This window comes from Dunckerocampus dactyliophorus, chromosome 1, assembly GCF_027744805.1.
Source record: "Dunckerocampus dactyliophorus isolate RoL2022-P2 chromosome 1, RoL_Ddac_1.1, whole genome shotgun sequence".
Lineage (NCBI taxonomy): Eukaryota > Metazoa > Chordata > Actinopteri > Syngnathiformes > Syngnathidae > Dunckerocampus > Dunckerocampus dactyliophorus.
This window is the reverse complement of record NC_072819.1, coordinates 37,289,303-37,314,531: the sequence shown is the minus strand read 5'-3', so window position 1 is coordinate 37,314,531 and position 25,229 is coordinate 37,289,303. Positions and strand designations below refer to the sequence as shown.

The window sequence follows — 25,229 nt, the reverse complement described above, 5'->3', positions numbered from 1 at the left end:
GTGTCGATTACACCATTTCCGCAGTCGGCACAATAAGAAACGATTCGCAGGAGAAGATGTGGAGTGCTAGCGAAGTAGTGTTATTTTTCAGTAGTAGTTTAACGCAATCACAATGTCCTTGCCATGCAAACATTCTTCCATAATAACAGCATGCTTGTCAACGTTGTCCCACCAGCTAGAGGTCTGATCGGTTCTTGTAAGCACAGTGGGCCTAGTGGTTAGCATGTTGACCACACAGTCAGGAGATCGGGAAGATCTGGGTTCGAATCTCCGTTGTGTGGAGTTTGCATGGTCTCCCCGTGCGTGGGTTTTCTCCGGGTGCTTCGGTTTCCTCCCACATTCCAAAAACATGCATGTTAGGTTAATTGGCGACTCTAAATTGTCCATGGGTATTAATGTGCGTGTCAATGGTTGATTGTCTCTTTGTGCCCTGCGATTGGCTGGCGACCAGTGTAGGGTGTACCCTGCCTCTGGGCAGAATTAACTGGGATAGGCTCCAGCATACGCGCGACCCTAGTGAGGATAAGCGGCATACAAGATGGCTGGATGGATGGATGGATACTCGTCTAGTATCCGGCTCATCCCGAGTCCAAATCAACATGGAAAAATTAGAATTTTCAACAGAGGGAAATTCAATTTGTGCATCAAGAGACTTTCTTTCTCACGCAATGTAATTGCGCATCAGATGCATCGGCAATGGCTTACAAATTTAATCATCTCACCTCAGTACACCAGCAAGCAGTTGTGTTGACATGGTGACTTTCCAAGAAATTCAGTCGCATGTGACTGGACATTTTAACACATAATAAATTATATATTCAACAATCACTACTAGCAACATAAATAGATTAGCAAATACACATTGTAACATGTGTAATTAACAGAGCCACAACCGATTCCAAGCTCGCAGCTTAAAGCCACATGACAATTTACATTCCACTGAGATGAGGCATAGTCAAAGCAAATAAAGTGAAACCATGCAGCGGTAATAGCTGTGAGAAAAACACATTTTTTTTTCAAAGGGCCTTTCAATGCTTCACACACTAGTCATGCCACGTGTTGTTGTCTCTAAAATGCAGGAATGTGAATCTGTTTTGGTAGATGTGGCTTATTTTTTGCCTTTTGCGTCTGCATCCTCCAACAACATCTGGTTCTGGCTGGTCACATCAGAAGAACAGTTGGTGGGGTCGGTTCCCTCATTGGTGGTTGGCATAATCTGATCTGTGACTGGATCGAGATGGCAGGGGATAGTAGCGGGATATCAAAAGATGACATGGAAACAGAATAGACTATGGTGGAAAGTGGAACAAAAGCTGGAGGAAGAAATGAGAGAAAAGCAAATGCAAAAAGAGCTCAAGAGGAAGATGAGGAAAGAGATTTTAGGAAAAAGATTATTTATGAACAAGTAAAAAATCTTTTTTCTTGTTATCCTCTTAACATTAGTGATGTGCGGGTCCATACTGAAATATCATTACTTCCAATACTAGCTCTTGATGCTCTGAAATAAATTCTCAAATCGCAAAATTGATACTACATTGTCTGTACTCACTCATCATCCAACTATCCTACTATGTTTTTGTCAGTAGTTAGTAGTGTATTTCATACATTGCCTAAAATGACTGAAGTATCGTAATGGTAATGGTTGAAATTATTTTGAACATGCATACAAGTTACATTGGCATAGATCAAAAATTACAATTCACAGTTCCACATGTCCAAAAAGGAGTAGGAAGAAGCAAAGCTTATTTAATCCTACCCCCTTCCCGTTTCCCATCAGTTACAATACATTAGTTCCCTTCCTTCGAAATGTACTCTTTGCCAATTTTGAATACATTGGACAATGATAAGGCAGTACAAGAATATGGTAAAATAGGAATCAAGGTTTATGATCACGGTAAATAAATTACATAACAGTCATAATAAATATGAATAAATATATAATAATAACTGATAAAAGGGTTGATAGGGTTGACTAGTGTTTTTACAAACTTTTTTGCCTCTCCTACAAGGTTATGCTTTTTTCCAACAGTATCTGTTACAACATAATATGCAAATAATATGCAAATTAGCCAATGACGTCTTCTTGCGACTTCCATGACAGCCAATACCTACTTTTCTTACTGAGGAGTTAGCAACAGTGGAAGTCAGCACCTCACCAGACATAAACATCACCACAAGTCACTTGTGCAAATGTAAGTTTCTTAATATAACTTGTTAAGCATTTCTGAAACAAATTTATCATACCATATCATACCATAGTTAAAATGAACTAATCGAACAAAAAAGCGGCAGGACAAGTGGAACAAAGAACCAAACGGTAGACAATTGTCTATTAATATTATTATTATTAATTGTCATATTAATATGGTCAAGTTAAGAGCAGTGTATAGTACGGTAATAAGGGAAATAAGTAAGCTATCATGAGTAGAATGAGGTTTGGACATACCTGTACATATCTAAATAGTTAACTTAAATTAGTAGGGAAACATAATACAAGAATATGTGGTTATTGTAACCAAATAAAATGTACAGCACGTGTAATTAATTTCAAGCTACTTCATAGGCAATATAATGATAAAAGAGAGGACAGTAGAAATTGGATACAGAGAATATTAGTATGGTCGTCGAAGATATTTTACAACTATATTCAGGGCATATGAGGTAATATGGCTACACATAACGACTTAAAGAAGACGGTTTTAAATAAAAGAATTTAGAGTGGGTTCGCATCTCGATCCACACTCCACTTCAGAAAGTCACACTAATGCGCACCGACCGCAAATAAACAACAAAAGAAGAAGTCGTTCATCAACGCTTGCCAAGCGCCAATAAAAATATAACAAGAAGAAGTCGTTCATGAACGGAATCAAAACGCGGTAATGTAGTTTCACGTCGGAAGTAAATACGCGCCGGACCATTGAACCCAACAGGGAGCTGAAGCAGCTGCAAGTTTTTATGTGCTATAATAGTTTTTATTTTGGCATGTAATGTCACATACTATCTTAACTTAAATTTGGCACCGTTTTTGTGACAACATGTTTACTAAAGCGTTTCGTGTTAAGTCAAACACCGTAATGAAGGCATCAGACAGGTGAGTCACACCAGTCATTTGTTTTTTGCTAACTTACTATCTACCCTGTCATTTTGGCCACAGAGAAAACCAGCAAAAGCCTGTTTAACAGTCATTCACCGCAACAGTGCAACGTTGTTGTCATTTGTTTGTTCAATAGGTCCTGGTGAAATAGAAAATCTGACACATGTATCATGACAAAATCTTTGCCAATTCACTCCACTGATGTATTGTTTTCCACTTTACAAAAAATATATAATTTTATCTTCATCCCAGTTTGACGGTATTTTCGAGCCCTCCTTTGGCTATTTAGTAACTAATGTCAAACGTATGCTATTCAATTGCTTTTGAATAGAAATACATAAAAATGGGTTAGTTTGGAATCGCAATAACCAGCCCGTACATACAAGCACTTCAGTAAATTGTACATTCATGCTAAAATCAATTTATAATTGAATAATCTATTGAGAAGAAAACAAGAACGACTATTGTGTTTGACCAAGTCAGTGGTCTCAAACAGTAGCTCATGAGTTACCAGTAGCTTGCCAGCTGATTTTGAGTAACTCACCAAAGGATCAAAGAATATTTGCTTGAGCTCTAATTATTTTTTATAACTGTTCAGACAATTCAGACATTATGCCTCTATTTACCAACAGATTACCACAAAGTAGCATAAAGACAATGACCACGCTGTTTAAGTGGAGATCTGCTTTGTAAGTAAAGTACATTTTAAATGTTGCCAGTCATATAAATAAAACACAAATTGCTTTGTTTTTGTCAAAGTAGCTCTAATAGTGATGAAAGTTGGAGACCTCTGCACTAGAAAGAAATACATACAGGATACAAAATACATAAGATATCAATAAGGGCCACCCTTAACAGCAACAACGGTAAACAAAATTTGCGATTTGTGCGTGCGTGTGCGCATGCATGCTTCTAATCAAAATCTTAAAACCAGTTGAAAAATTGCTAGAATTTGCATTTTGCACATTTGGAACTTAATGAGGTTTTAAGTAGAGCTACAATATGCAAAAGCAAAAAGGGGGTAATTTATTGAATTTATTGCTTCCAACGTTACTGGGATGACAAGGAGATCCCACCTGAGATGTTTTCTACCCGGCACAGTGGAGGGGGGTCCATCATGATCTGGGGTGCTTTTTCATTCAGTGGAACACTGGAGCTTCAGGTGGTGCAGGGTCGTTAAACAGCGGATGCTTACGTGCAGATGTTGCAGCGGGCATCCCTCATGACTGAGGGCCCTCGTCTGTGTCGTCTCTCAACAACTAGGCGAACATGAACCGAGAACATTGCAAAACTGTTATTTTAATGGCAAAGTTGCTGTGAGCACTGACATTTAATGGCACTTTATTTACAAAGCACATCTCCACTAAGTGTGCTCATTTGTCATTAAATACAGGTGTCATGTTGCAAATCAGATCACTGGTCAAGTGCCAGCAAAGCAAATAGGCAATACCGGTGCATGCTTATCAAATTAAAGCGCTATGAAACATTTTCATGATATTTTAAATTGCTTTCAAACTGTGGTCAATCCGTGTGTGACTAATAAGCTATGTTTGTGTCTATATAGGATATACTGTATATACATTTATACAACATATTACTGAATATTGCTTTCAAGTTTTAAAACCACAAATTTTTAAGTTGTGGCAGCTTTTATTTTGTAGTGGCGCACAGCCACAATCAATTACATGTAGCGGAAAAGACAGTAGTGTTGTGCAAAAGACATGTAGTGTAAAAGACAGTAAAGACTAAAATATGATTAAACAAAAATGACACTATGACACTATTTGTCTGTTTTATCTGTTTTTAGGAGAAAGCTCAAGGCTGACATAGCAGCAGCCTTTCCTTCCCTGTCTTCTGATGAATTAACTGAGCTGATCCCCAACAAAGAGGAATTAAATGTTGTGAAGATTTACGCACACAAGGGTGACTCTGTAACATTATATTTTCTTCAGAAAAATCCGCTGTTCTTTGAATTGGAGAAACAACTTTATCCTACAGGTGATTCAAAAAGTCGAATTAGTCCCATAAATATGATGGAATGACTAGATTTTTGAAGATATATATAATTTTATTGTCATTATACAGTACATACAGTATGTGCATGTGTATTGTGAATGTAGAAGATAACTCAATTTAAATGTGAATTTTTCATGTTTTAATAGTCTATATGCTTTGGCGTTTCCCCGCTGCCCTCCCCACGTTCAGGACTTGGCCTCCTGTACTTCACAAGATGATCGGAGGAGCTGGTATGTTTCTTTTTCAACACCCAAACTATTTTTAAAATGAAATACACTCAACAAAATTATGAACACACTTTTGTTTTTGCTCCGATTTTTCATGAGCTGAACACAAAGATCTAAAATTGTTTCTATGTGCACAAAAGGCCTATCTCAAATGTTGTTTACAAATCTGTCTAAATCTGTGTTAGTGATCATTTATAATTCATCCACTTCACAGGTGTGGCATATGAAAATGCTAATTAGTTGGCATGATCATTGCACAGGTGTGCCTTAAGTTGGCCACAGTAAAAGGCCACTCCAAAATGTGCTGTTAAACTGTATTTGGGGGGTGAACCTGTCAGTATGTGGTGTGATGACCATTTTCTTCAAATACCGCCGATCCAGAATGTCGCAAAAATGCACCTGTGTTGGGGATCAAGTGGCCCATGGTGGTGGTGGGGATATGGTGTGGGCAGGTGTATGTTATGGAAAACAAACACAGGTGCACATTATTGATAGCGTTTTGAATGCACAGAGATACTGTGACGAGATCCTGAGACCCATTGTTGTGCCATTCACCTATAGCCATCACCTCATGTTACCGCATGGTAATGCATATTCCTAGAAGCTGGAAACATCCCAGTTCTTGCATGGCCAGAACATTCACCGGGCATTTTAACCATTGAGCATGTTTGGGATGTTCTGGATCGGCGTACGGTCCTCCCTCGCTAGATCGCGGTTTAAACATCGCTCCCTCGCTCTGATCTGGCTGACTATGGCCTATTATTAGCCAAAAAAATATTCAAAGAAAACTCATATAAAGTATAGTAGAGCCCGACCGATATATCGGCCATATATCAGGCCGATTATGACATATCACTGATTAATCAACATCTGTGTAAAGGTAGCCGATACATAACTTATATTTTGCTGCGCTGCTCACACAGTCAGACAACTTTAACGTGAAAATAAACTGCATTTCTGTACACCATAAGCTGTGACCTTGTAAAACAATATAACAGTACATTTTAGTGCCACGTTATCAGGGCCTGTCAAGGAGAACATTCTAGTTTTCACGCAAGTTTTAGAGAGCATATTACAGCGCTTTAACGTTGTATAAGTTGCTGTTAATCGCTTGTCCACCATTATCTAAGACTGTACAGTACAGTGTTTTAAAGTGAAATGCGGCTATACACAGCGTCCCACTTCATACTTCCATGGAGGATTTCATACAAATAATTTTGAAAATGTTCAAGTTATGTAAATGTTACGTACATTTTTTAGCGCCTTTTTATATTAAGTCTAGTAACGTGATGCATGTTTTGATTATTTCTTATTTTGTTAATTGTCAACTTTTTTCCCCACTTGTTTGCTTCAGCATTTGTTTTCCGCAGCTGTTTGCAAGTACTCAGTGGCTGCAGGTAGAACGTTTCAGTAGCTAGTAAATATGACTAATTGATATTGGCAAGATGGTTTTGTAAATATCCATCCATCCTTCCATTTTTTATCCGCTAAGCCTTTTATAAACACATCATGTATTAGTTGAAAAACACCTCACATTAGCCTATATATTATCACTTTCAGCCCAATGCAGCCAAATGTATTTATTTTAAAATGCTCAGCTATAGTATCAAATTCTAGACAAATGACCAAATTACACTAAATGTATATGTTTTCATTTGACAGGCACAAGGGAAGAGTGCGGTGTGGAGGCGTTATGTTAGATGTAACATGTGCAGTGTGCAAGTTAGCCAGGGCTCCAGCAAAGAACACTACAAATTTGTAGCAACACCTAAAAGTAAATCACAAAGAGGCATATCCTTTTGTTGACAGTCTTACTAATTAAACTTCAAATTTACATTTGGTAGTCTTCTGCTTCTTTGTGTTGAAGCGTATTTTGGGTATTATAAGAATGTATCATTGTGTACAATATATATCCTGTGTATACCTCTTTTTTCATATATTAGCTGATATATTGGTTATCGGCTGATATATCGGATAAAGGCTTTTTTCTGCCCCCAATATCGGTATCAGCACCAGCCCCAAAAATCCCATATCAGTCGGGCTCTAATATGTAGTTTTCTGGTCACTCGGCATCAGTGATGTCATGTTGATGAGACATTCTCTTAAATCATTTTAAATTCCCTTAAGACTGCATGGAGGCAGCCATGGCATGTTTGACATGATAGAGCGAAAAAAGTTCTCCATTTTGTGTAGAAGGGGTAAGTTTTTGGCTTCTTTATTTGTCCTTCTTCCCCACTGGTGTGAAACACTTTACGTTTACAATAAATAAAGTGGAGGCTAACTATGCTAGACTATATGCTACGAGCGGAGGCTGTCTCTTATGTCCCTGCAGTGATCCCGTAGCCTGCACATTAGTGCTGCACAGTGTGGTGCAAGCAAAGAATAATAGGAGTGTAAAGATGGCTAAAGGTGTCTACAAGGCTCTAATAATGGTAAAAATCGTATTTATAAAGTCAAACAGGTTCTTTAACTACGGAAATATTGAGTTTATTAATATTGAATCCTACTTTGTGGAAATTCACTAAGTGAGGTCCGGTCTGGAGCCAATTAACTGCGATAAATGAATAACGACTGTATATGGTATTTAAGGAAAATGGTGGTACAGTACAGGTAGAGTCCCTGAATAACTTTGTGTCCATAGATCTCATGCTTCCAGGTGTGGTGGTGCCTTCTAGCGGTCTCCCAGACCTAAAAAAAGGGGACTGTTGTGCCGTTACAATTGTCAATAACAGGTACCAAGTCTTGAAAGTTTTTAAAGTTTTTTTTTTTTTTTACCCTTTTTAGTATGAATGTCCCGATCCGATCTTCAGGATCGGGATCGGCTGCCGATCCGCTGTATCTTGAAGATCGGATAATGTTGACTTCCGCCAAAAGATCGGGCTGATCCTGTTGACGTATCACGTTTGTAACTGTGGGCTGCGCTCCAACATGCTAGGCATGGTAATGCGCCTTAAAGCTGGTTGCCACTTGACTCCTGCCACCCTCAAAAAATAGAAAACGCAACACTACCATGCATGTCCGCGGTATACTGTGGTGAACTTAGTTTCACCTTGGACGTCGGATATTCGACTCCGTAGCTACAAAGGTAGTTTCCCCTCACTGTGCCTGGACTGCTGTCATTGTGCGGGGAGCTCGCACACAGTGCGATAAACAATAAATTACTATTGCGTTGAAGAGTGTTTGTTAAAAAAAAAAGTCATATATTGTAAATCACACCACAAGTTAATCTATAACCATGTCAAATGATTAGTCCTATCCTAAAAGTATTTTGCACGCCCATTTTCTCCAATTGTATCTTCTATTGGATTAGGGACCTGACTCACAGAGGTTTGTTACAAGAGCCAAGCAATATTGCTGGTCATGCTGTGTACTAAAAAGTAAATTCAGCAATACTTTGGTTGCATTATATTTAATGCTTTAAAGAGCTATTTTCATAGTCATAGACATAGCCAATTCCACAAATTCAAGTTTGTAACAAAAGCTTATTCAAATTAACAAAAAAAAAAGGATCTTTACCAGATCAGATTGGCAAGACTATAAAAAAATCGGATCAGAACGGAAGCCAAAAAATGTGGATCGGGACATCCCTACTTTTTAGTTCTCGGCAGAACTCTCTAATAATTCCCCTGTAATAATTCCAGAGCTCCAGTTGCAGTTGGCACAGCTGCAGTTTCCAGTGCAGAAATGCTCAGTGTGGGCATGAAAGGGAGAGGAGTATGTGTTTTGCACACATACATGGATCATCTCTGGTGAGTGACTTCTTTTTCTACTTGCCATATCTTGAATAATTGTTTTTCTGATCGAGGAATAGTTTGGCCGTTGTGCAGCCAAAAAGATCACAAATTTTGATATAGGGATGCATGGCACCGGTGCCAACATAAACGTTAGTAATTGGATCGAAAAACGGAGTGGCCACTGGCGCCTCATTTCAGTCCTAAATTAATGCAGACTCCGCCACCTGCAACAAGTGCTTGATGGTGATATTGTGCAAGTAACGTCTTGTAAGTAATGCAGCATCCCCTAAGAGGCACAGAGTTTGACGGTCTTTTTTAACTTTCTTGCCGACGTTAACACGCCAACAGCAGCGCTCTGTTTCAACACAGTAAACTTGCACTTTTCTCTGTCTCTATTCACACCAATGCACGGTGCACACTTCCTCGACGAGCGAACGCAGATTTTTTGCACATTCTGTGTGTTCTATATTGCTGTAGTTTCACTAAGGTAATTATGACAATTTGTTTTGATTTTTTTTTCGTATTAGTCAATCGATTACTTATTGGGACTCCAGCGAAACACAATGAGAGCCATTATCCATAAATAGCAAAAACATAGAACAGTGGTGAACCTTCCCAGGAGTGGCCGGCCAACCAAAATTACCCCCAAGAGCGCAGCGACGACTCATCCAAGAGGTCACAAAAGACCCCACAACAGCAAAAACGGCTTGCATGGCAGACTTCCAAGCCCAAAACCACTGCTAAACAAAAAGAACATTAAGGCTCATCCCAGTTTTGCCAAAAAAACACTGGGCAAAAACGGCCTGTGTGCCAGAGTTCCAAGACGAAAACCACAGCTGAACAAAAAGAACATTAAGGCTCGTCTCAGTTTTGCCAGAAAACATCATGATGATCCCCAAGATCTTAAATACTCAGTGGTCCGACAAGACAAAAGTTGAACACTTTGGAAGGTATGTGTCCCATTACATCTGGTGTAAAAGCAACGGCACATTTCAGAAAAAGAACACTATACCAACATTAAAAGATGGTGGTAGCAGTGTGATGGTCTGGGGCTGTCTTGCTCCTTCACGACTTGGAAGACGTGCTGTAATAAACCAAAAAATCCCGAAGGAGAATGTCTGGCCATCTGTTCGTGACCTCAAGATGAAACCAACTTGGGTTCTGCAGCATGATCCAAAACACACCAGCAAGTCCACCTCTGAATGGCTGAAGAAAAACAAGATCTGGTCCAGATCTGGGAGGAGATCCCCCAGGACACCATCCGTAGTCTCATTAGGAGCATGCCCCGACGTTGTCAGGCATGCGTACAAGCACGTGGGGGCCACACAAACTAATGAGAATCATTTTGAGTTGCTACAATACCTTATATATATTTATATCCTATACAATACCAATACCTAAAGTCCTTCATACCGACCGCTGTCAGGCTCTACAACACCTGCACCAGCTGAACCATGTTGTAGTCACTATGCATTCTTTACACTGTACTCTTTACTTGCGTATCTTGCTTGCTTGCTGCTGTAACAAGTAAATTTCCCCGCTGTGGGATAAATAAAGTACATACATACATACATACATACACAATGACATTTTAGCCAAATGGACCAGTGTGCTGCATCATTTTTTCACTTTCATTTTTGGGGTGTCTTTGATTTCCCCCCTCTGTAGGGTGATCATTTTCATTTCTATCAAATTATGTGGCATCATTTTGTTACTAATACATCACCCACTTATTATCAGTAAAGATATTCAAGATCATTTTTCCCCCAGTTTAGATCTGATGTGTTTTCCAAGTGTTCCTTTAATTTTTTTTTAGCAGTGTATATATATAAACACTTAGCACTGTTATGCTACGTGTTAGCATGCTAGCAATGCTAACATGCTAACATTAGCATAGTAGCATTTTTAGCCATACTCATAGCTACACATTTATATAAACACAACTATTATGCTAGGTGTTAGCATGCGTTTACACATTGGTAATCTAAAAATATGTACATGAAATAAATGCAGGGCTAATATTTATGGTGTAAATCACAATATGGGGTGAACTATGGCGCTTGGCGGAGGTCGGCCCTCTCCGAGTGCTTTTCTAGTTTTATTATGACAAATGACAATTTTTATGACTTATTTATTTATTAATGAAGTCATTTATTTAACTTTTTCAACAACTAGCAGATCAAGAACAGAAAACATTGTTCAAATTTAATAGCAAAATTTGCAACCTAGCTGAGAGAACTTGATTTTTGTAGGTTTTTTGAAGAAGTGTTTTCATGCTGTTTGACATGGGACCTCAGAGATGGCCCATTGATGCTGCCAGATGGTCGTCCTGCAGCCTGTTATACCTCGGAATGCAAGGTCACAGTCTGAAACATTGAGCCTCCTTTTGGTACCTGACCCTTGACTTTACTTTCTTTTTCTTTTGAAAGTAATTTAAAATCTGAAATTGCAACCAAGAATGAGTCATTAAAGGCAAGTAACTGATATTAAGGTCGGTCATGCTGATTCTTAACCATAACGTGAGGGAAAGTCACACAAAGTAGAGCCAAATTTTGCTGTCACTAATAATGTAAACAGTAGGGTCCCAGTAGGTTTGAACAAGAACTGCATTAATTAACTTTAAAATATATTACTCTCTGTCTTTTATTCCTCTCCTTATCTACCAAGTGCCAACAGGGCAAGTTTTCCAACATAAAGCGTCGTGAAACATCCATCCATCATATGATATTTGAAATTATATTTCAAACTAATTGTGGTCAATATGTGCATAAATAATAGGCCATATATGTATCTATATAGCACATATATTCATTCGTACAATATATTACTTAACATTGTTTTCACGTAAAAAAAACAAAAACGTGTGGCAGCATGTAGAGGAAAACCTGCAAAGCCATTCCAAATCCTTCTGATGGCTTTAAATTCCTTGCAGTGTCAAAATGTGTACAAATATCTACCTGCATTTGGTTTTGGAATGCTCAGTAATTCCTGAATTTGTGTTTACGTTTTATCTAGGGCCTTTGGAGAAAAATCCAGTCTTCCCACTATACCAGATCCAGAGAGTGAACAACCTGTTGTACATGGTGAAGAATGTGCAGCTGATGAGCGAGAAGAAGAGGAAGAGGAGGAGGAGGGCGAACAGATTGCAGAACAAGAGCAGCAACAAAGCGAGCCGGATGTAGATCAAAGCTGCTCTGGTGTGGCCAAGCTGCACCTGGCTGAGCAGGAGGAAGAGGAGGGGGGAAAAGCAAATGAGGAAGGAGAAGAGAACCCAGATGATCATAAATCACCACAAGGTAACAGATTCAGTCAATTTTCAAACAAACCATAGGTCTGTTTAGAGGGTGGTTTGGATTTTTTCACCTGAAGTTGTATGACATCCCCATCAGCAGTGTAGTGCATCAACAGTGACTTACCCCCCCCACTTCGTCCTGTAAGCCGAAGATCGGATCTGATCGGATTTCGGTGATGAACGTAGTTACGGTTAGTTGGTGGGGCCACGTAAATAAAGAGTTTGGCTTCTCAAAACAGCATGCGTTCAAAAGAGCAATACATTTGCATCACAAAAATGTCTCCTAGAAAAAGTCAGATCTCACAATCGCTCGGCTTTACTTTCTCTCCCGTCGTATCACTGCGCGCTGTCGCCTGTCTATTGTTGTGTATGTGAAGACCGTCTTCATCCGCGCATGTAAACACTGTGGATCCGACCAAATCTGACCAGAACTCAGCTGGGGATGTCATACAACTTCATGTCAAAAAATCCAAACTATCCTTTTAAAGCTGTATAATTTTCTTTTTTCCTGAAACAATCACTCAAAAATGACTTATCAACTCAATAAATTAACAACAACACTTTTTTTTTTTTTTTTTTACAAATACTTATAAGATGTAAGATGTGAAAAAAATGAATAAATGAGATAGGATCATTTGTCCCTAAATCTTCTGAACTCTTGTTTCAATACCGGGACCATATTGTGTCTGCATGGACGTACAGTCGCTTAATTTCCTAAAGCTGATGCCATGTTTTTTGCCCTGCTGACTGCAGTCCAATTAGTGATATATTTCCACAATTACAAATTAAATTTAATTGAAATTGCTCATCCGTTTGGCCCGAATAACATAACTGATGTTCATGACTCACGTACATGCTGTAGAGTGCGTGCACAAAAGCAGGCGTAAAGGGAGTACCGGTAGTAAATAGTTGCATCCAGGCGGGAACATATCACTGGGTAAAACTATGTAATACATAAAGTACACCTTCCTGTGGCGCTGTGAACAGATGCACAGACAGCACCAAAACTATAAAAGAAGGAACCCATGTGTCCATCGTCTTCCACTTTTTAAGGCTAGTCTAGACTGATGACGAAGTAGTATTACTTCTGTGAGTCATTTTGGAGTATAAGGCAAAAAATATCGACTGGGGCGATTCATGCCAGTCGAAGCATTGAGATCTTTTCTTGGCTTGTCACTTCCGGTTACGTGATGGCGACGGGGCAGTGGCCTCATTGTTTTCAGAAAGCTGCGGTTTGCTTGTCTACACGGCAAAGACAAGCCAGCATTTTCAGATTTTCTCACTCTGGAAGCCATTTTCAAAAAAATACCGTTTCAGGGCACCCACAACACCGTTTCCGTGGGGATGGACGGCTGAAATGATAAAATACTTTGCCGTGTTGACCTGAAAACGTTCCTGTGTGGACAACCCCTTAGTTTGACCCTGTTTCCAGTTATTGAGCCATTTACTTGTGATGTCTTAGAATGTCCTTGTGGTTAGTGTAGGCAATATAACGCCACTTGTTGCTGTCATATGTTTTCTAGTCTGTGAATGTGTTTCAAAATACCAGTTTATGTATACGTGTAACGTTAGTCTTGCTCTTCTGGCATATTTCTATAATTGTGTAAACTTTCACAGTGTGCTTTAGATCTTCAGGCACTGTGGTCTTTGCCACCGCGGGTCATCTTTTAATGGGATACAACGTCACATGAGAAGCCAGATTCGATTCAAATTCACTACTAATTGATTGCAGGGCATGCAGAGCTATTTCATGTGCACATGAATGTGATTTGTTGATGAAACCAGATAATAGTATTTTCTGATGTGATGAAAGGGGAAGAGAATGTGACTTTGGTTATAATTTCATTTTCCAGAAGACATGGACTCCCTGTTTCTGCAGTGTTTCCTCTGTGCTCTCAAAAGCAAGGTGAAGAAATCAGAGCTCCCTCTGCTGACAAGCACATTTCTCCGCAACCACATGTTTTCCTGCTGGTAAAGAATTACTCATTCTTCCCAAAATGACTGAAGAGGAATTCAGTTATTCTCTCATTCTGTGTTTTTTCCAGCCCGAGCGGAAAACAATTAGATATAAAAAAATCCAGTTATAAAAAGGTATATCAGAATGTGACAAGTTGCAAATGATTCATTTTAGAATACATTTGAATTCCACTTGCATTTATAGGAACATTCTTCCAACAGCTGTCCAAGTTTCTGCAGGTTATGCAGCAGCAGCACAGCCTTGTACGGGTGAAAGAGCTGACGAAGGGTGTGGAGAGCATTATAGAGGTGGACTGGAAGAACCCAGAGTGAGTTTGACTTTAAATAAGTCTTTGCATTTACAGTACATACGACTGCATTCAGACTGAACAATAATGTACCTTTTCATGTATCTCTTTTTGTGTGTCACTTACAGACTACGCTCCTTCTGTGTTCCTAAGGAGACAGACCTTGAAGCATTTTCACTCCTGGGTGGAGGAGGAGAAACGCTGTATCATCCTCCTGAAATCACCATTTTATACTCTGTGTCCACCCGACTAGAGCCTCTTTTTCAAGATGCAAACAAACGGTGCGTGTGCAGGGTTTCTCCTAGGATTTTCCAAAGCTGTGGTGGTGAGCTGCATGGCACTGCCTCCGCTGTGTCGTGCCACTGCTGCGTCTGCAATTTTTTTTAATTATGGCAAATAACAATTTTTTTTGTGACTTAATTATTTATTAACTTATTTATTTAACGTTTTTCAACAACCAGCAGAATGAACCGAGAACATTGCAAAACTGTTAACTTAATGGCAAAGTTGCTGAGAGCACTAAATGTCAAGCCTCCTGACCTATTTAGTCCAATAGTCCTATGTGACTAGTACAAAAGTACAACATTTTGTACTATTTGACACAGATCTAAATTTAATTTGATGCTTGTTTAAGAGTAAAATTAATGTGTGGTGTATAAAGAGAGTCCAGGGTTATGATAGCACAAATGTACCGAGCTTGCAGCATTATTAAAGCTACTATGACAAAAAGAAAGGACAGGTGAGCTAATTTATGTGACTGCCAACATTTAATTATAGTTTATTTACAAATGCAGATGTCATGTTTGAATAGAACACTTGTAACACTACTAAGAGGTGAAGCAAGTATTTCTTTGGTGAACTACTCAACATCAGCTGGGGAGCTACCAGTCGCATACGAGGTACCTGTTGGACACTGCTGTGATAGCATCGCAGTGTCTAAAGCTGGACACACTACGTATTTGTTGAACAACTTAGTCACACATCTAGTGTTTTGAAGACAATCCATAAGTATTCTAACGGTAACGAGAGCAAAATCGTTAAGTAAGTTAGCATGAATGTGATAGGCACTTCTAGCTTGACCGTGACCAAGCTAGCTACCGCCAGCGACGCAGTGCAAATAAAAGACGCCAGATAGTGGAATGAGACTGAAACGTGAACAATCTCACACGCTCGCATAGCTAGGCTTTGCATGTGACAACTGACAAACTGTCGTCAATAGACTCCACATTTTGCGGATCATTTTTATTTGCACGATAATAAGGAACACTGAAAGCCAACACAAGATGCCAGTGCCGCAACATTAGTAAACGACGACACGGCAGACAGGCGTTTCCGGTGCATGTTTATCAGAATAAAGCGCAGTGAATTTTTTTTATCAGATTTTAAATTGTTTTCAAACTAATTGTGCGTAAATTATAAGCTATATATGTATGTATGTATGTGTATGTAGCATATGCAGTATATACATTCACATACTATATTACTTAACATTTTTTTCAAGTTAACTTTTAAGGTGTGGCGGCTTTTATTTTGTAGTGGCGGGCCGCCGCGATCAATTACATGTAGTGGAAACCCTGGTGTGTGTGTTTTCTGAACCTGACTCTTGCATTACATGTCTCTGTGGTTCAGACAGCAGGCGGACATGGCAGGGAGAGCGGAAGCTTGTGAGTCAGTTTGTATCCAGATGTTTTGTATTTCCTTATTGAATGTGACACAGACTCAGATGGGGCTGCCCTGCGGCCGACCTTAACCTACGACCTCTTTTTGAAAGTGGTTGGATAAGATTACTGCGCATCCTCACTCAATTTATCACTCAACTCCTCTGCGTAATGCATGCTTTGAAATGACTATCATTCATTTCCCAACTGAATAACTCCTGACATTACAAGGTGTAGTAACAGCAAATGCTTCTACATATACTGTAAATCAGGGGTCTGCAACCTATAGCTCGACTGCTGATGTTGAGTAGCCCACCAAATATTATGCTTCAAATATTTGCTTCAACTCCTAGTATTTTTATAACCATTCAGACATACATTATTTATTTATTGACATGTAATAACAAATTACCACAAAATAGCATAAAGACAAGGGCCACACTGTTTGAGTGGAGATCTGGTTTGTAAATAAAGTACAATTTAAATGTTGCCAGTCATAAACATAAAACACAAATAGGTCACCTCTCCTTTATTTTTGTCAAAGTAGCTCTAATGTGATGAAAGGTGGAGACCACTGAAGAAATACATACTGAAATACAATGCAGAAGAATTTTTTAAAAAAATGTTTTAATACAAAATTGGAGTTGTGGATACCAACATCTTCTTAATATTCTGGCACAAAAATCTTATTCAGTTTGTTCTGGTTGAAGAAAGCTCTGAAAATTAATATTACAAAAATGAGTTGCTCTCTGCTATTTTCATTTTGTAAAAGTAGCTCTCAAAAGAAAAAAGGTTTGCGACCCCTGCTGTAAATGATTCTACAATCTACAAAATTCTGCCCATGCCAGTAGTTAATGAATCTTTAATTGAATAACTGTCATGGGTCATGATGCAATTAATCATCTTTTCTATTGCAACTGTTGGAGGTGTCCAGATCTGATATTGATAACGGATATCGAGCCGATATCAGCAAAAAAAATGTAATACCGTAAATCTCTGATACTTGCACTCCAATACAAGCAGTCGATTCCAGATTCCGCGTATTAGCTATAACAGAGAAGAGTCAGCCCCTGTTGGTGGTGTGAAATGTCGGGTTTAAATGCTTAATTGAGCACCTCAAACCTTGTCACATTATGCCTAGCTGCCACTACATTGTGAATAAAACTATACCGTAACCTATATGCATAAAGATGGAATTGAGTGAGTTTTTCTCATACCCACTGTTGCTGACTATTGCTCTGTGAGTAATATTACCTGACCAAGCCATTTCTAACATTCCACACTACAAAATAAGTCGAAGTATGTTTGATTCATTCTGATTTCGGATCGATATGGGTGTCGGCCGATATTCAAGGCTGCAATATTGGTAACATATAGGAAAAAGTTATATCGGGGCACCCCTATATTTGGAGTGTCTGTCGCGTTATTGTGTGGTAATTTCACACCACAGTCTACCTTCGTATTCCCCATCTTCTCTGATGTTACCACAGTAGACTTCACTAATGTTCTCTGATGCTCCTGCAGGAAAGGTATGATACTGCAGCCTGCTGAGGTGAGAAGTATTGTCACTGACTATGTGAAGATGAATGACTTGGTGGATGAAAACAATAAGAAGTAAGTACAGTTTTGCCTTTGGTTTGAAATCATTGCATTATTTTAAACATACCCATTCCCTCGATACCATTTGCAGTGGAACCTTGGTTAGTGTACGCCCTGGTTAGTATATTTTTTGGTTTATTGTGCATCAAAAATGTACGCAGAAATGTTGCCTCGTTTCGTGTACATTTCCCGGTTAGCGGATAATATGGCGCATGTCTTGTTGCATTATTAATACACTGCGTGACGCCAACTGTGTTCGTAAAGTATTTTTGTCACAAAATGTCCCTGTTAGCAAAAAACAGATGTCACTGTCCCTCAGCTCTGTCGTACATTTATGACGTCACCAGCGGTTAAGAAACAACTCATAGCAAAACACAAAGATGTTGTCTGTGTGGATCTCTGCTCGTCCGTTGTACCTCATACTGTACGTCTTCAGTCAGGGTAAAAGTGATGTTGAATGTTCATTTATCCCTGTCATTCATCATTTGTATGCATTCCAAAATGTTTTCTGCATGTATCACTATAATTGTAAAACTATTTTAAAAAAGTGTTTTGGGTGTCTGGAACAGATTAATTGGATTTGCATTATTTAGTAATGGGGAACAATTTAAATGGTTAGAGTAGGTTTCGGTTTGAACTGGGCCTTCTGGAAGGGATTAATGACACTAACTGAGGTTCCCCTGTACTTCATATGCAAACTTATTGATTGAGGATTACTTTGACTGCGGGTGAATTGCACCCAAGTCCATCATGGCACTAATAGCCTAGTGTGAGTACACCCTTAGTTCTAGTCCATGGAATTGTTCATCTGGCCTGCAGATGTAAGGCGAAGGAAATAATGTTACCGATAAACAATAGTAAATGTTAGAAGAATGTGACAAGAACAGGGAAAGTGGTGAAATGTCACTGACATTTACTCCCCAAGGCCATGTGATGCTGTTCTAATCAGCTAAAACACTAAAATGTGACGCTAAAGTAGTCATACTTTTTTTTTATAGTTTGGAAAATCTGTGGGTCTTTTCATGCGCCACAAAATTAATAACAATTGGTAGGAAATATCAAACAGATTTTACCATGAAAGTGGTCATTTAGTTTGTTTCTCCCAAGCAGTTATGTGATCATCAACCCAACACTATGTGACTGCTTGCTTGAAAAATCGGAATACCAGGATATAATCTCCTTCAAGTGGGATGACCTTTTCAGCAGGTAACTACACATTTTCTATCACTACAACATGACACGACCAGATTGGCTGTGGCAGTGCATGTCATTTAGACCCTAGGTTCCCAAAGTGTGGTACGTGTATCCCCAAGGGTACGCCAATTGTCATGGGGGTACGTGAATAAAAATAAAAAACATTTAGCGCCTAACACAGTTACGAGTGCTCAGTGCTCATGTAAAACTTGTGGCAAAATTTGACCATGCAAAACACTAATTTTTAAACAGAATTACTTACTTATTATGAAATTAATGAACCAATTAATCATGTTAAATATTTCAAGTTAATGAAGATTTAAAAAAGATTTTAAAACTTTGCACACAATTTGTGACCAAATATGGTACGCATTGGAACGAAGTGCCACGCTTCTGCACAACTTATTTACACCTAAGTCAAGTACTGTTTACGTCTCGTGTACGACATTGTACGCGTGATGCGCATTGTCACCACAACTTCCCACATCCGTAAAGCAGTCGTGCCATTATTTGGTCCCGCTTTGCCCCAAGCTTCATTAATTCCTCTCTTTGCAAGGGACTTAGAAGATGTTGAACTCCAGAGAAGATGCTCTCCCTGCAGAAAAGAAAAGGTGTTTACATTATCTCACAGCTGTATAAAGAGAACGCAGAAAGAGCAAGAAGAATGCATTACCTTAACTAGAAAAAGGAAAGTGCGGACATTGTGGGTGAGGGAATGGATGACGAGAAGACATCACTTTGGGCATTGTGATCACTTATTAACAAAACTTCATAAAAAAAATATCCAAGAGGCTACAGAAATTACTGGATCCATATACTTTTGTGCCTGAGGAGGCGCTTTACATAAAATGGCTTTAATTCCTGAATGGTAAAGTACATATTTTTGTGACACCTCTTAAATTACAACTGAGAGTCTACTAATGGCATCCTGATTGTTTTATTTCAAATCCATTGTGGTGGTGTGTAAATGGAAAACCATAAAAACTCATCTGACTGAGTTATTCAGGCAAGTCTAAGGACAGACAGAGGGATTACTGTTAAATAAAGATATAATCCAATCCGTACACAATTTTACTGCAATTCTTGACATTCCAGCATCTGAGTGAGTCTCTTTTGAATGGAAAAATATGCCTCACGTAGGCGTGTGCACATGGACACGGCAATCACAACATGAAGAGTTCATGAAAGCAGGCATCCAGATGTATGTAACCTGGAAGACCAGGAAAATGATGCATTTTCAGCATCCCTGCAGATGTTTTATTTCTTCACATGTTTCGCCAACAAAAACACTCTTTAGGATAAATGTTCAGTCTCAATTTTCCACTTAATATGGCCCTGAGTTTATGCGGGAAAATAAACTGTGAACTGATGATTTGCAACATGATTTGCAACACTTTGAACCCCGGGTCTTTCATATTTATACTTGTAGCAGGGATGTTCAATGTGCTGCCCAGGGGCCGGGCAAAAGATACAAAAATTTTAAAAAATTAAAAAATTGCAAAAAGGCAGAATGTGAAGAGAAAAGGCTGAAATTAGATGACTCGGCTGAGGCGTTTTTCAATGTACAACACTGTAAAAAATGGCAAAAAATTCTCTTGGTTAGAAGATTTTATCTGGTGTCCACCCATATACATTTTGTGGTGCAAGTGATTCGCTTACATATTACATTGATGCATTTACATACATATTATTATGTTTGTGGTTATGGTTTAATTTATTTCGAACATGCGTACAGTTTACATTGAAATGCTTGATATTACAATTCCACATGTCTGAAAAGGAGTAGGAAGAAGCAGAGCTTATTTAATCCTACCCCCCAACATCAGTTGCTAAAATTTGTTACATTACGTTATCAACTTCAACCCATTCAAAGGGAAGGATCCCAACATCCGGCTGAAATAAAAGATACTTTATTCACCTCCAAGAGAAATTCACATCTTATCTATTTATCAGTGCTCATGTACAATTAAAACTTCTTTCAACATTTGACCATGCAAAATAGAAATGTTTTAACCAGAAATACTTACTATAAAATTAATTAACCAATTGATCATGTTTAATATTTCAATTTAATATAAAAATGGTTTATGTTTTTTAAGTGTGCAGCAGTAGGGGTGTACATGGCTCCAAGTCTAATGTCTGAAGGGGTACGCAACTGTAAAAAATTTGCCAACAACTGTTTTAAACTATGTGCCCTGCGATTGGCTGGCGACCAGTCCAGGGTGTACCCCGCCTGTCGCCCGAATTCAGCTGGGATAGGCTCCTGCATGCCCCCGCGACCCTAATGAGGATGAAGCGGTATAGAAAATGGATGGATGGATGTTTTAAACTATTCCTGCTTTCAGCCTACATTTAAACATTCAAACCTTTCTGCAGCATTTCAGTTCAGCATTCATACAATTTGGAAAGTTGAAATTGCTTCCTCAAGATATGAATCCAATTGCTAATGGTATGTTTACATGGTCAAGGAATCTAAATATGTAGATCAAATAAATATAGGACTAATATTTATGGTGTAAAGAACAATATGGGGGGAACTATGGCACTTGGCAGAGGTCTGGGCTCTCCTAGTGCTTCTCTAGTCTGTTTGTTTGTTCAAAAAACTTGAAAAGTTCTGAATGGATTTGGATGAAATGGGACATGGAAGAATGTGTGCATATAACTCCACAAAAAATGGTCAGAGCGCTTGGAAGAAAAAATAATACAGGACACGTTTCCAACAGGTTCTACAAAATATCAAAGACTGATCCAAAAAAATGTGGGATTATTATTTTGGTGTTAATCACAATATGGGGGTAACTACTGTATGGCGCTTGGCAGAGGTCTGCGCTCTCCGAGTGCTTCTCTAGTTTGATATTCATTCACTGATGAAACAGATGATAAAAGAAACAACTCTCTTTTTGTTTACAGGACACTGGAGAGAATGCAGCAGTGCTATCAAATAGTGTTTCCTGGACAGAAACCCGTGATAAAGAAGGGCCACATTGAGCCCATAGATATCACTGTCGCTTCTCGAGGCTCCAATAAAAAGGTGATCACGCTCCCTGAGTTCTGTCTTTGTACATCTCTACAGTACTTTTAAATTAGGAACACCTTAACACAGTCATAAAGTTCCTGAAAACGAACAAAAAATACTTTCCTTGTTGTAAGTCGTCAGAATTGATAAGGTACAGTACAGTGCTTTACTATTGGTAGAATTCATCTTTCTTTCTCTTTAATCCTTTTCCTTTTTGGTTATTGTGCATTATTAATACATTTAGAAAGAAAAACATTTAATGGAGAGTGATAGTATGAAGCTACTAAAAGCATTGTTCTTGTTTTTTTTTTTTGTTTTTTTTATCTTATCAAATTTATTGGCCTTTGCTTGTTGAAACCATTGCCAGTTTCTGTACATGTGAAATGAATGATTTGCCTTGTCAAGAATGAATGCTTACACATTGAATTTGACAACCCTACATTATGTTATGGAGATGCTGATTCTCAAGTGCCTGAAACATACCTTTGGCTGTTCTCAACTGTCATATGCCTGTAGAAACCTAAGCAGTTTCCCCTGCTGATATAGTGTTTTGGCTTTAATGGTTTCCATCTGCTACATGTAGGTGACCCTAATAAAGAACCTGGAAGTATATGGTTTGAATCCTTCAGCTGTGGCCACTGCATTGCAGCACCAGGTTCAAGCCAGCTCTGTCCTGCAGCCTGTTCCTGGGGCCAAAAACAATGTCCTGGTCCAGATTCAAGGCAACCAGATTCAACAAGTTGGCCGTTTGCTCCTTGGTGTGGAACCTCCTCCCATTCTTATATATATTCTTATATATTCTGAAATGATATTGTTCTTTTAAGTAAACATTCTTTCTAATCTTTCATTTCAGATCATTATCAAATTCCTCGCAAGTACATCCAAGGGTTAGACAAAGCTGCTAAAGGTGGAAAGAAGAAGTAGCATTTTAACAGTATACCCTTTACTTTCTGCATAGCTTACACAGATGTTCTGCTCTATTGTAAGTGATGATTGCTTGTGACACCATGCCACTGATAAATCAAGCTGCTCAGTGTTTGACCTGTTTGGAATAAATTTACTGGTGTTGTCTGTCAAAATGTCCCACTGAAGGAAAATTATTCTGATATGGCATGAAAAAAACTATTCTCTAATGTTTATGCACTGAGAGCTGTCATCTTAAAACAAACAGTAAAGATAGCAATTGTATCCAGTTGGCTTTCAGGATGTCAAGACCCAATTGAATCCAAATGTGTTTTCAGACGTAAAAGCTTTTCAGATAATCTTTTTGTGATGTGTTTCTGAAATGGTCTGAAATCATTTATCACCAAGGTAAAAAAAAATAAATATTCTGCGAGTGTAAAATGGTGTGTCTTTCAGCCAGTTCAGTCCGAGACTGGCAAATAACGAAAGGAGGGAAAAGTAGGGTGTGGAGCGATGTCATCCCAAAGTCGTTCCTGGACACCAAGTTTAAACATTGCACATTGCTGGGCCAACAGGGTGCATCAACAGGGCTTTTTAGTTCTAATTTTCAAACCATTTATTGCCATGTGCATGTATCATTGTTTAAATGATCGCTTTGTTTTCTGCATTCATTGCTGTTTCATCAAGAAAACTACCATGAGGCCATCCTATAATATCAATACAGTATAAAATGGAATGCTGGGGCTGCACCCCACACTCCTGTACCTCTTTCCTGAGGCACTCACTCTAAGTCGAGATTGTGTGCCCAGGAATTCAAAATGAATGGTCCGCTCCACCTCTCCTCCTTATTTTTGCGATTTTGGAATTTCCTTGTTAAAACTCTTCCTGCAATTACTTGTCCTCCACAACTCTTATCTTAGGATGAATAAATTAACTTTATGGTCTTGTGCCGGGCCTTGTGAGATTCCTGACTTGTATGACCTGTGGGTTATCTATTTCTCAAGCAGGCAAACAGGCGTACAGTACAGTTTACAATTATACTATTGCATCCCACATGAGTACTATGTAATAATTACAGAGCACAAAAATAGACTGTATATTCATTTCATCAAGTGTATTATATGTTAGCATGCAAGTATATGACTAATCTACGCCTTCATAGTTTACTGTCTAACTGTCCATATATGATATATGGTAGAAAACAGGGATGTCCATTACGTGTTACCCATGTCATAAACGTCACTTTGTTGATGTTATATGGCATCGGTCAGCTGACATTAAGCTCCCCTCCTGATTTGCTGTTGCTCCTTTGCAGCAAAGATTAAGTGGTCAACACACAACTCAATAAGCGACACACAGAAATGTAACTTCCATCTTTATGATTTAGATTACGGATAGCCTAACTCAGCGGTAAGATGCCTATATATATATATATATATATATATATATATATAAAACAAACGTTATTCGTTCACATGTAGCAGCTGCTAGTTATGTGGGAATAAAATCAGTTGTTTGATGCTGTCCTGAACTCCACTATAAAAATATGTTTTCTACACTTTTGTTTGAGAAACTATTATTTCATGATTAACTGGAAAAATGCGGCCGTTACTGAAACCTTTTTAATATATTGCCTTGAGTTCGGCTGCACTGTCTTTTGCATAATCATTTTCATTTCTAGTATATCGAATGTTAGATAGCAAATGCTAGCTGGGCGTAGTACAACTGTGTGTGCAATGAACGCTAAGTAGATGACAATGAAAAAGTGTGTGAACTCTTGATATACATGTACAATGCACATAATTCCTCACATTTATGAATATATATAATCTCTGTTTATAGTATGAGGTAGATGTTTGGGACTCGGAGGCTGAAAAAGTGTGGGCATCCCTGGTATAAAACATACTCAACACATAAATGTCAGCCAAATCAAGATATTTTTTATGAAATATAAATGCTTAGTGCCGTGCATAACTCCACCAAGGTGGATAAATGATGGTGGGCATGTCAACACAAAAGACTCCACAGTTTAAAACAATTCTATTTACATTGTTCCGGTACAAGTGAAAGTGCATTCATTAAGAACAATGGACGTCATTCCCACTGTGCTGCACTGATCTATGATTCACCGTCTTTACTTGTGTCATCACATCATAACACTGCGTTTCTGCAACTTTCCTTGTGCAATTTTGAGTCACTGTGTTTATATTGTAGAAGGTGGCAGTTATCAAC

At 38.7% G+C, this 25,229-nt stretch overlaps 1 protein-coding gene across 3 annotated transcripts; it reads left to right on the top strand.

Annotated features, from left to right (window-relative positions):
• The first annotated feature begins 2,102 nt into the window (after positions 1–2,102).
• On the top strand, positions 2,103–24,202 carry eif2d (eukaryotic translation initiation factor 2D). Of its 3 annotated transcripts, none has more exons than XM_054796370.1 (15): positions 2,103–2,192; positions 4,902–5,092; positions 5,257–5,340; positions 7,979–8,069; positions 8,979–9,086; positions 12,087–12,367; positions 14,217–14,334; positions 14,409–14,454; positions 14,542–14,648; positions 14,756–14,908; positions 17,810–17,899; positions 18,992–19,090; positions 21,989–22,109; positions 22,678–22,852; positions 22,948–24,202. In XM_054796370.1, coding segments are annotated over exons 1-15 (1,737 nt in total). In that variant the 5' UTR covers positions 2,103–2,190; the 3' UTR covers positions 23,019–24,202. The 3 variants fall into 3 exon arrangements, with proteins under 3 accessions (XP_054652345.1, XP_054652325.1, XP_054652335.1); XM_054796350.1 differs by lacking the exon at positions 2,103–2,192 and adding an exon at positions 2,904–3,091 and having other exon boundaries at positions 22,948–24,196; XM_054796360.1 differs by lacking the exon at positions 2,103–2,192 and adding an exon at positions 2,904–3,091 and having other exon boundaries at positions 18,995–19,090; positions 22,948–24,190.
• Positions 24,203–25,229: the final 1,027 nt, after the last annotated feature.